Source organism: Castor canadensis, chromosome 15, assembly GCF_047511655.1.
Source record: "Castor canadensis chromosome 15, mCasCan1.hap1v2, whole genome shotgun sequence".
Lineage (NCBI taxonomy): Eukaryota > Metazoa > Chordata > Mammalia > Rodentia > Castoridae > Castor > Castor canadensis.
This window is the reverse complement of record NC_133400.1, coordinates 61,646,375-61,658,749: the sequence shown is the minus strand read 5'-3', so window position 1 is coordinate 61,658,749 and position 12,375 is coordinate 61,646,375. Positions and strand designations below refer to the sequence as shown.

The following is a 12,375-nucleotide window of genomic DNA, read 5'->3' as shown; positions in this document are numbered from 1 at the left end:
TATCTCCTGGAAAATACTAGAAAAGCAATATCTCCTTGTGATCAGGGGTTGCCTTGCATCTGCAGGTCTATTCAGAACTCAGCCCTGTTGTGTTGAAATAAGCTTGCTGTTCAGAAACAGGAATCTCTGGGAGCTGTAGGTAACTCACTGTCCATAAAAATAATGAGCCAATTATAAATTACAAAAATGTGAAGTATAAAAAACATATAAAACTGTTCCCTTACCTTAAATTCCTTGTCAGTGTGCCTTTTCCCCTCCTTTTTCAAAGGCGGCCCTTGCCATGACTAAAAACAAACTGAAATAAATAGATCCTCTGTTATTTATTCACAGATATCTAAAAAGACCCTCTGTTTACTTCCATTTAAGTTCACACTTTCTGGGCTTCCATCCCCACACCATTCAGCCCCCCTTTTATTTGAAACATGGACTCACTTTGTAGCCCAGGGTGGCCTCAAACCTGTGACCCCCTTATCTCAACTTTCCAAATGCTGGGATTACAGATATTTGCTAACACACTCAAAGAAAAATGGCTTTTTGTGTTTTTGTTTTTGTTTTTGTGCTGCGGATTGAACTTGGGGCCTAGTGCATGCTAGAAAGGTACTCTACATCTCCAGCCTGGTAGACTCAGGGCCTCCACCTTGATCCACTCAACCAGTGCCTACCCACCACCAACTTTTTTGTGAAGGGTTTCTTTTGAGATAAGGTCTCAAGGAACTCTTTGCCCAGGCTGGCTTCAAACTGCCATCCTCCTGATCTCTGCCTCCTGAGTAGCTAGGATTACAGGTGTGAGCCACCAGCATCCGGCCTGGACTTCTTTTAATAAAAGAACTAAATTAGACCATAAGGCCAGAAATGATTAATCCATTTTCTGATCAGAGAATTTAGTCTGCTCTAATTGTAGCTTTAATCCAAGGTGCACTGACAGGTCTCTCATTATTTTCCTTCAGGTTGAAAATTATAGGCTCCATACATGGAAGGGCATGCCAAGTGTACTGCCACCTCTGGCCACCCAAGGAGGATTCTAGGAAAATAACCTTGGTTTTTGTTTTGGGGTTTTTTTTTGTCTGAAAAATAATTACAAATACCTTTTGTTGCATCCCTTATTCTTGCCATGTTATTGGTTGTTCTAGGTTTTTTCCTTTCTTGTTTTCTTACTCTTCTTAAGTTTGTGTATGCATGTGTGTGTGTATATTTATAGGTTGTATGTATTTATATATACAGGTATATATGCATATGAATACATGTACAGAAAAGAAGCCTGCTCGTTAAAGTATGGTAGCAAAAATAGCATGCATTCCTAGAAAGAAAATTTTTAAAAAGTAAAAGAATAGTTAAAAAATGCTCAACCTTTCTGTTGTATTTCTTTAAAATGCCTCAGTACTTGGTAAGATACTTTAGGCACTTTTAAGTAACGCTGGGGTTAGAACCCAGGTCCTTGCACATGCTAGCAACACTCTCCCACACACCCACCTCCCCAGCCTTGCTTAATGTATTGAAAGTTGGCTTTAATTTAAATATTTTGTCTCTTTTATAATATTAGTCAATTTAAAACTAATTCATGAGTCCCTGGGTTTTTTTTTCACTTTCTTGCTAGAATCTGTGCTGTGAGGATGCAGGGAATGCATGGTTTTGCCTGCAGGGTGCTTTGAGAAAGCTGCAGTCATCTGGAGTGCGACTCTGTAGCTAATACATAGAAGCATTTATTGTCTGCCAGGAACTGGACCAGTTGCTGTTCTTTAACACTTCAGTTCTTTATAGTACTAATTTGATAATTTAGTCCTTAGTAATACTTTGGAGGTTACTGTTTTCTGCATTCTAAACTGAAGAAGATGAGCCTTAGAGAAGACTTCTGAAAGTCTCTAAGATTCAGCTGCAGAGCTCACTGCTGGCCCAGGCCTGCCCACCTGTGCTCCTTAACAACCTGTGACCTCTGTGGCTGTCTGATGGCCTCTGCCCCTGTACTTTGGTCAAGGCACTGAAGTTTCATAATTCCTCTGAATTCCACTAGATTGGTTGTTGCTACTGAAAAGCTTGTAGGTCTGACTGCAGGAGTGACAGTGACCTGAGACATCGTGCCTGGCAGGGATAACTTCCAGCTCTATGGCATTACCTTATGCCATGTTTGGTCCTTTGTCTGCCTTTAGAATTTTAACTCTTGTGAAAATACCAAATGTGCCATGCTTGCCTTGTTGAAATTTACATTAAGAAGGTGTGGTAGTAGGGTTTTTCATTGCTGCCTTTTTAAATTAAATTTAGTGAACTTAACAAGCACCTATTCTGTGCTTGTATCAAACTGCACAGCTAGCATCACCAAACCATCCTTTGGAACTTGGTTCCCATCTTTTGACGTCTTTACCTCAGTTTAGAAATCTGTTGACCTTCTCTTTTTCCCACACTCTCTCACTACTATTTATGATGAAACTTAAAATTACAGTTGAATTGTAAGGACCTGTTAGATAAATACTTGCTCTGAAACTCAGGACTTAGCTGTGATTTGCTGATCAGAAATTGTTCAGATTTTTACTTTTGGACATTATTTGCTTTGAATTGGGCATTTATCTTGTAGTTAGATCCATCCTGTGCTCAAGGTTTGTGCTGATTTAAGGAAAATCTTCACTCCATACAAGGAAAACTCATGAAGGAACTTGAGGTTCCACATGCTTATCCTGTTATTGTCTCTCAGGGGGCAAAAGACATAGGAACCTGAAATAAGAACACAATGGACCACCAGCATCCAAACTTTTCTAGTTACAATAACTAATGTATCCTTTTGAGTGGCTCAGAAGTCCAGTTGTCCTAGACTCTAATCTGGGCCAGAAATCACAGGTGATAGAGTTGGGGCAGGGCCAGGATGAGCAAGTTAGACAAATACCTTTGTCTGAGGACCAGCAGGGCAGGGGAGTCGCAGCATCTGGGCTCCTCCTGGTGCCCTGTTATGAAGATGGGGACAAAAAAGGGACTGTTCTCCAGCTTCCCATGAAACTCCCCTGTATCCTAGGAAATAAGAGGAACAGAGTAACCTGAAACTTTTCCTGTGGCCTTCCCAGTGCTGTGTGTGCACTGCCATGCCCGACTTCAGTATTCTTTCCAAAAGGATGTATTTATACATTTATAGTGTATTTGCACTTTATTTGTACTATAGAACTGATATAGAATATATACATATATATATATAGAGAGAGAGAGAGAGAGATAATGTTTTGTCTCCACTTCAAGTCTGGATTTTGAAGGAGTATCGAGGTTGCTTAGGTACATAACTGATCGCACATCTTACTGAATTCTTGAATGATTTGTATAATAATTGTCACTTATCTAGAAAAGAAGTAAAACTAAAACAATGACGCAGCATGACAGGCAAGCGGAGTAACGGCTGTGACTGGGAAAAGGAACTTCAGCCTGAACTTTTAGGCCTATCTATAAAATGGTGGTAGTGCACTGGAGAAGTCTCTTGAATAGACATGAAGTGTACCTAAAAGTTTAAAAAATTATTAAATTTACATAATTGTAAAATACTATGTGGCCTATAGATAAGATTGCATAGCTGAGGTAAACTTATTTCTTCATTTTATTTTTCAGAGCATGAAAGCATAAAGTTTCTATTGGACACTTGGTCATTTATTCCAAAAAAAAAAGAAAAAAAAGAAAAGAAAAATTGCTCAGAACCAACCCAGTCTTGTTTAATTGGCTTGGTTCATGTGTAGGCACATTTAACACTATGTTTTCTGTATTTGTGTGTGCAAGAATGTGTGTGTGTGTGTGTGTGTGTGTCTCACTGGGGTTTGAACTTCACCTCATGCTTCCTGGTCAGATACTTTACTACTTGAGCCACACCCCCAGCCCTTTTTGCTTCTGTTATTTTTTGGATAGAGTCTCTCTTTTCGCCTGGGGCCAGTCTGGACCATAATCCTCCTTATCACCTCCCATGAAGTTGGATTCATCTCCACACCCAGTTTATTTATTGAGATAGGGTCTCACTAACTTTTTGCCCAGGCTGCCCCTAACTGCAGTTTTCCAGATCTCCACCTCCCAAGTAGCTGGAATTACAGTAGTGCACCACCACACCTAGCCTCAGGGCTTACATATGCCTCCCAGGTAACTGGGATTACAAGCATACACCATCATACCCAACTTGCTTTGTTGAGATGGAGTCATGCTAACTTTTGCCTGGGCTGGCCTTGGAGTGAGATCTTCCCATTCTCCACCTCACAAGTAGCTGGGATTAAAGACATGAGCTATTGTGCTCCAGACTGCTGTCCCTAATTTTGTTTTGTTTTTTATTTATTTCACAATAGATGCTATCTGTGCTACTGGTATGTTTTTTGGTTATGCTTACAATATAATACTTTTTTACTATTTATTGCCAGGCATGGTGGTACACACCTGTAATCCCAGCACTGGGGAGGCTGAGGCAGGAGGATTGGGAGTTCAAGGCCAGCCTGTGCTAGCTACATAGCAAGACTCTGTCTCAAAAAAATTTTTTTTAATATTTATGACTGACAAAATTTATCATTTTTATTTGAAATGTGTTTATAGTATTTTTAACTTTTACTTAACAAATGTGTTCACTAGTCAGTTCATGATAAATTATCTTTGTGATTTTTTACTTGGCTTTTTTTTTTTTTAACAGTTGCCTATTTAGTGATTTCCGAAAAGAGCTCTATGAATTAGAACCAAATAAAATTTGTTATTATAAGTACATAAGTAAATGTTAGATGATTCTCTTATAAATTACTGTTTTTGATTTTTCCTTTTCCTAAAAGCATAAAATTCAACCCAACTTTGGGGAGTTTTGTCTCATTTTCTTCTGGTGCTGGGAAAGGAATCCAGGTCCTTGCATGTGCTCAGCACTTACTCTGCCCTGAGCTACATCCCTAGCCAACCTTGAGGGATTTTTAATTTTTTTTGTTTTGGGGAGGGGATTCATTTTTAGTTATTACTAAAGTGTATTTTTTTAATTTGCAGCTGGTTTTAGAAGAAGTTTCCGCCTTAGCAGAAAAGATAAAAAAACAAACAAGTCCATGTATGAGTGTAAGAAGAGTGACCAATATGACACGGCAGATGTGCCCACATATGAAGAGGTGACCCCCTACCGGCGACAGACCAATGAGAAATACAGACTGGTTGTCTTGGTTGGTGAGTGCTCGTTTTGTACATGAGTCTGAGGAAATAAGTGAAACAGGAAGGATTTAACTTCAAAGTGCATTTTAGTTGAAGCTTTCAAGGCAAAATTCATCTTGTCTTGAATTCTCTTTGCTTAGCCTCCAAAATGACATCTTCAGTCACTTGGACATTCATCTCCTTCAGAGACCAAAGTTGGCTCTGAAGAATGGCTGTGGCAGGTTGGGGCTACCTTTGCTGGAGAGGGGACAGCAGGCACGCTGCGGCTCACGGAATGTGTAAGGGTGCCTGGGTAATAGAAATGAGTATTTGTGAATGCAGTGCAAGTTTTTTTTTCTAGCTCATTTTGATGCAATAGCTGTGGTATACGCTTTTTATGACATAGACTAAGCTAGCAAGTCAGTTCACAAACTACTTTAAATCAGTTAATAAGCACATGTGGGTGTTCCCACAAACGTGGGTTGCTTGGACTCAGAGTCACATTCTACAGTCTGTCTTGTCCAACCATTATGAACTCAGTCAGTCACAACCTGTGTTGCTCTACCCTAACTTGGCTATGTTTCTTTAAAAATGTAAGAGGTACATCACCAGCCAGGACCAAACCCTATGATTTTAGCAAGGTTTGAAATAAAGGACTATGATGTCGCTTGTCAGTTCTTCCTTAATAAACTCATGGTGACAGCTACGGGGATGAAAGTAAATGGAAAGCTAAGAAATGACCCCAAGTAAGACCTGTGAGGCCATTACAGCACGTCTATTCAAGCAGATGAAGGGGTCGTCGTGGAAGGTGATTTTGTTTCTCACATCTGATGGCACCAAAGTGACCGTTAGTCTCATCCAATAGGAATACAGTTTGCATTGTTTAGAAATATGTGTTCACATACTTCAAAGGAAATTCAAAGTTTCCTTTCTTAGCAGTGCACCAAACCCTCCCAAGCCACACCCAGCAATGTTTCCATAGGTGTGGTGTTTATGTAGAGCCTCCAGTCCTGCTTCAGGACTGTGTGAGAGGCTCACACAGAGCCTGGTGGGCATGAGCAAATCCTTGGGTCCCTCACTGAAGCTACTTGAGACTTCTGCTTGTCTACCCCATGGTCTCTACTCTGCATCCTCCCTGTCAGCACCAGTCTCAGCAGTGTCTCTTCCAATCCTGTGGCCTGTACTCAGCCCATAATAAGAAGGCAACAACGGCATGACATTGTGATCTCTTGTGTTCTCTTACTTCCAGGGAACTGAGGGTGCTGCCACATGTGTACAAGGCATAATCATGAAAGACTGTCACCCTGTATTTTATGCAGGAGCCAGCCTCCTTAGGACTGGGGAGTGGAACCCTAGCTTCCACATTTCCTAGTCACAGTTTCATAGGTTCCTTGGAGCAGAAGCATATCACAGCACCATCCCAGCTTTAGAAGTAAAACTGTGCTCCCAGAACTATACACCAAACATTGCATTGTCAGCTAGAGATCACGGTGACCTGAGGTTTGTTGGCTTCTGCTCCATCCAGTGCTGGTTGTCTAGATCTATAGTCATTGAACTAAAACTCCTGGCTCAAAGCTTGAGCAAACTGATTAATTCAATTATATGCAATTTGGTTGCCCCATTTCCTCTTTACCCTTCAGTCTCTGGGTTTCTGGTACCTGAGTTTGAACTGAATATGAGAGGTGCCCCACCACTCTAGCAGACACGACCCTTCCTTCTTCTCCCTGTGTTTTTGCTTTCCGAGCAGGATGTTAAAAGGTTTTTTTATTTCTTTAAACCTGTGACATCAACTCCCTTCTAGTAACTGTTCTTTCCCTGTCCCTTGCTCACATGCCTTCATTTTCTGATCCTCGATTCTCAGAGGATCTGTCCTCTGAGAACAGGAGGTTGACCTCTAAATACTCCTAGAGATGCCCAGTGGTGCAGCCAGTGACTGCTCATGTTGCATGTGTGCCTGGCCCCACTCGTGTTTCCTCGGTCTGTGGAGCTTTCTGGGCCTTCAGTAAATAGTTAATTGAATTACTTCAATAACACCCAAAATCTTGCATTTGACTACATTTTTCTACTTCACAGGTTTCTCTGATGCTAAATTCTGACTGTAATGTTTCTCCATCCCCTGCTGCTCCTCATTCCTTTCTAAGAGTTGCACCTCAGATTTTAAGTTTCCATTTATTTTTCAGGTGGCATGCAATAACAATAGATGAAAGTTGTATGTATACTTTTGTGTCAGTCCTCATCATGACTGCATGGCAAACACTTTTATATATTCATTTCACAGGTGGAGAAACTACAGAACAGAGAGAAATAACTTGACCAGTATCCCACAGTCAATAAGCTGTGGATCTGAGTCAGTCCCAAGCAGCTGGAGACCTCTGTCCCATCTCACCATGGAATATGGCTTCCCATCTACTAAATCAAGGCCATGCTAACCTTCTGTCGTAGATTTAAATATCTTACTTTTCTTTGCTTTGCTTTTTCCTGACAAATACCACCTTCTCATTTTGTGCAAGTTTTAGATTGGCACTTACCAAAAGCATCCCTCATGTACCTAAATCCTGCCCTGAGTCATATATCTCCACGTAACCCCCAGGTCAGTTTAGCTAGCTTGCTGGACTCTCCTCTCTCTTCTCCTTCGAGTTCATTCTGTACACTGTCCAGGCATGGCCTTCATTGTCCATATAATTACTGTTTTGCTCTCCCTTTCTTTAAAATTCACCAGCCAACTGAAGTATTCTAGGTTGGTTTTCATGGTCTTTCCCTCTCAAATCTGTTCACTTTTTCTGCATGTGTCTTGGAGTAATTTTCCCAGACACCAGGGAAGGTTCTTTGATTGGTGAAATTATTTATTCTGTCATCAGGGTGCAGAAACTGCCTCTTCTAAATTTCTGGTAGCCACAGATAGAGGCAGTCTTAGAGAATACACAGGGAGAGGAGCTCCAATCCTTCCCACCCCAGGCCAGGGCTTCTCATGCTTGAACATGCACTCCAGTCACCTGGGAAACTTGTGAACTTGCAGTTCCCAGGTTTCTGAGACAGTCCATGTTACTAGCAAGTTTCCAGAAATACTGGTGGTGCTGGCCCCATTGATTACAATGTCCATTTTGTCAGAATGGAGTGCAGCAAACACTGTGTCACTCTGTCTCTGTGGGCTCAGTGGCCACTTCCTGCACTGGTTGGCGATTGTGAACCACCTGAGAATGATCTTGGCTTCCTCCTCTTGGCATCACACTTCAGTTTCTTGCCTTTGTGTTATAATGATGGTTAAAAACTGGGTTTTGTCCAAATTCACTGTTTAGCATTTGTCAGTGACATTTTGGGTTTGATTTGTCTGTTTTGGTCAACAGATTTGTTAGGATTTTTAGCCTTTATTATGAAAGTCCTACAGGAAAAATAACTTTAATTTGAAACTTTTTTGGCCCTAACTCTCTATTTCACCATTTGGGAGCAATTGCTGGTACAACACTGTTTTCCTTAAGTTACTAATGATTACATTATAACTAAGCACATTTAGTAAGGAATATGAATCTTATTCTTTTTGCCATATCAGATTATATATAGATTTCTACACAAGGGAATAAAATATATCATGTGTCTAAGAGTAGAAAAGGAAAATGTCATTCACATGTTAACAAAAACTTCTTAGTACTGTTTCAACTTAAGGAAGGATTTGTAAACCTGCCAAAATCAGAATGCCTGTACAGGTTGAGGCTTGGAAAACTCAGTTCCTGGTGTCACTTACTGAACATTAGCATCTGACCTTTCATTCCTTGTTGCTCTATGGCCTTCTGTGCAGAATGACATTCCCCAGTGGAATCTGTTGATAACCTTATGTACCTATCCTCCAGAAGCATTTCCGGTTATCCATTCTTCTATGTAGTCATTGCTACATATAGAAACTTTTCTGTTTCTATAAATGGCACCTTTGATGAGTCAGAGGTTGTGACTTTGTTGCCTGGAGAAATCCCCATGTCACATGCTTGGGTACTGCAAGTTACTGTAGAAGGTAAGAAACCAGCCACTGGGCCATTCAGGCAGTGCTCCAGTTCTGTTCTGCACTTCCTGTGACATCTGCATCATCCATATTCTCTCTGGGCCTTTAGCTGTTTCATCTAGAAAATGAAAATAATATGAACTTTTTAGGTTTGTTTTGAGGATTACACAGAATAATCTTTGCAAAGACTTAGACCAATTCCTGGCATCTAGTAAGATTTTCATAAAAGATTCTCAAAAAAAGAAGTCCTCATAAGCGGGCACTGGTGACTAGTGCCTGTAATCCTAGCCACTTAAGAGGAGGATATTAGGAGAATCGCAGTTCAAAGCCAGCCCAGCCCAGAAAAACAGTTCACAAGACCCTATCTTGAAAATACTCAAAACAATAAAACAAACAAACAAAAAAACCAGGGTTGACATTGTGGCTTAAGTGGTGGAGCACCTGTCTAAAATAAGTGTGAGACCCTGAGTTCAAACCCCAGTACTGCCACAAAAAAAAAAAAGGTCCTCATATTTTATCTAAAAATACTGGTAAGATAAACATAAAATGTTCAAATATGACTAAGAGCCTGCTGATTTTGAGCCTAAGTGTTTAGAACACTTACTTAGCAATTTATCATCTGAAAGAAGTAGTCATACACATTTTACAAATTCTAGATTGCTTCTGAGTTAACTGTTTACTATTCATGATTGTGAGAACATATATATACTTAGGAAACATTTCCTTGGCTCCTACAATGTGTGTAGAAGGATAGAAACACTGTAAGCATTGTGGCCCTCCCCCAGCCTAATCATCTTTACCCAGGCTTGTCAAAGCCATTGGCAGTAACGATACTGGCCTTGAAACTGTTAGGTAAATGTGGTGGGGGAAATACAGAGTATTATTTTCTCTATTATTTCCATGATACCACATAATTTTTATTCTTGGATCTAACATTCAAGAAAAAGGATAGACCAAGTTGTTACCATAACAACAACAAAAAAATAGCAACAGAGGACTTTGAGCTTTGATCAAAAATATTTAATTTTTCTTTCATTTTGTGAATGTATTATTCCTGAACCACTAAATATGTCCATGACAGTTCTGTTGAACTCCTTTTTGCATTTAAAAGTATTTAAAAAGTATTAAGCCAAATGCCAGGCATTTTGCTACATTTCTCTTCATGACAAGTTTTATCTTTGATGAAACCTGACTTTTTTTCAAAGTAGAGTAATAAAGTCAAATAATGTGTAGCAGGCTAGGGAGAGGGAGCTGAAGAAAGCTTTCATGTTTAAAAATACCACTAAAACACATTTCATGGCTTAAGCCAAAATAAGAGAAGAACTCATCTTGTGGATATTCAGACAATTTGTGACTTGTTCTGTCTGGTTATGAGGCATGAGGAAACTAATAATAAATCTTCCTGTATATTTCACATTTGCAATTTAAGCATTAAGTACTATTCTGTCCTCCTTTGTGCTGACCTTATATGCTGCCCTGAAGACTGCTTTGCAGAGGAAGTTTGAATAAATAGACATTTATATAAATGTCATTATTTTTCCATAAAGCAATGACAAAATACAAAGTCTCCAAAGCAGAGAAGAAAGAATGCTCTCAAAACTGACTGAATGCTAATGTGTCCTAGAATTTCCATTGCTTTTGTTGAGTTTTGATTGAAGACTTGTAGGAATTAGTCTGCTCCAGAGGATTTTATATAGATAACCATAAAACCAAGAGTTAGGATCAAATTTATGAGTGTGTGATGGGTTTAAAATTATAATCCATATAGAAGAGGCAAATATGATCTTTATTAGAATCACAGTTGTCTTTTTATACCCTTGGTCTATCTTAAATATTTAGAATTAGGCTTAATTCCTGGGCATAAATCACAGTTCTATTCGTTGAGCTGATTTTTATGGAGTACAGACTACCAGGCATTTTTCTGAGCACATGGATTTATTAGTGAACAATCCATGTTGTTTACATTCCAATGAGAGAGAATAAACCAAAAATATAGTCATAATAAATTCATGATAAATGATAGAGCCAGGCATATAGCTGTTAGAGGATGGTAAAGATTTTAGAGGAAAGTAACAGGATAACAGGCTGAGGGAAGGAGCCTTAGGGACACAGCATGATGGACTTTTAGCCAGGATCATGGTAACCCCACTGAATGGCTGAATTCTGAGCAGATGCAGAAGGAAGGAAGTTATTGTGTAAGAGCTGAGCAAAGGCCAGACAAGTTCTTAAGTCAGTCTAGGGCAGAGAGCTGCTTTGGAGGAAATGGTGCTCCTTCAGCAAGCTTTCCACTTTTTATTTTCTTTGCTTTGCTGTTTTCTCTTTTTACAAATGATGCTTCATTAATAATATTTTTCTCCCATGTGAAAGCATAGGAAAGGAAATCTGACTCTTATCAGGGCTTGTCATGAATTGCTAAGTAGATCTACTTTTTATATACTTTGATTCCAAAGGAATTTTAAGTTTAGTTTTATGAACAGATTTTGTGTCATTCCAAAACACAAAAATCCAGCTACCCACTAATGTAATCATTGTGTGATTGTGGGTCAAATATAATAGCATGATTGTTTTGTTTTATGTCTATAGCAAAAAATAGTAGCTCTGCAGTATAATCAGTAGACTTTACAACACGTGTCTGATCCAAAGGATGCCTAGAGATTTCACTGAATTTATCTTGCAGTACATCAAATTGAGTAAGTGTGTTTTTCAGGTAGAAAGCAGTTAGAATATTTATTGCAGATTCCAGGATTTCTGATATTTTTATCTGGATAGTAAGACTAACAAGTCTGGCCAATACTATAAAAATGTCTGCAGGGAAATGTGGAAGAATTTTCATGTTGAGCAACACAGGTACACTGGAGGTGAACATATAATAAAAACTGTATCCATGTCAGTAGCTCTTTTTGTAATGTGCCATTTTATGTGTGTGTCAAGATGTTCAAAGATCAACAGAGTACACAAGTAATATTTGGTCAGAGCAGCAAATGTCCCTCTGATATTCCACTTAATATTGTACATAAATCCAAATATTGGGCATACGGGATTTCCAAATATGGATGGAATTCATTAATGCGCTAATGAATATACAGTGTGTTAAATTAATTTGGCTAATGTCTGCCTATCTGTCTCTCTCTTTCTGAAGTTACTTTCCTACTAGATTATTAACATTATGATCTCTAGCACCACTGTCCATTCATGTGTAAGGTACTATCATTGACATTTAAATTACTAAATTCAATTTGATATTCATCATTCTTAAAAAATACTGTACTTAAACTATATGCCAGATA

The 12,375-nt window shown here is 39.2% G+C and overlaps 1 protein-coding gene across 4 annotated transcripts in view; it reads left to right on the top strand.

Moving 5' to 3' along the window:
* Positions 1-12,375, top strand: part of Mpp7 (MAGUK p55 scaffold protein 7) — a 230,102-nt gene that overhangs the window by 194,788 nt on the left and 22,939 nt on the right. For all 4 annotated transcript variants that reach the window (XM_020183282.2, XM_074056319.1, XM_074056318.1 and 1 more), the window contains one exon: positions 4,963-5,133. In XM_020183282.2, coding sequence (XP_020038871.1) covers positions 4,963-5,133 — 171 coding nt within the window. The remainder of the gene's footprint in view (positions 1-4,962; positions 5,134-12,375) is intronic.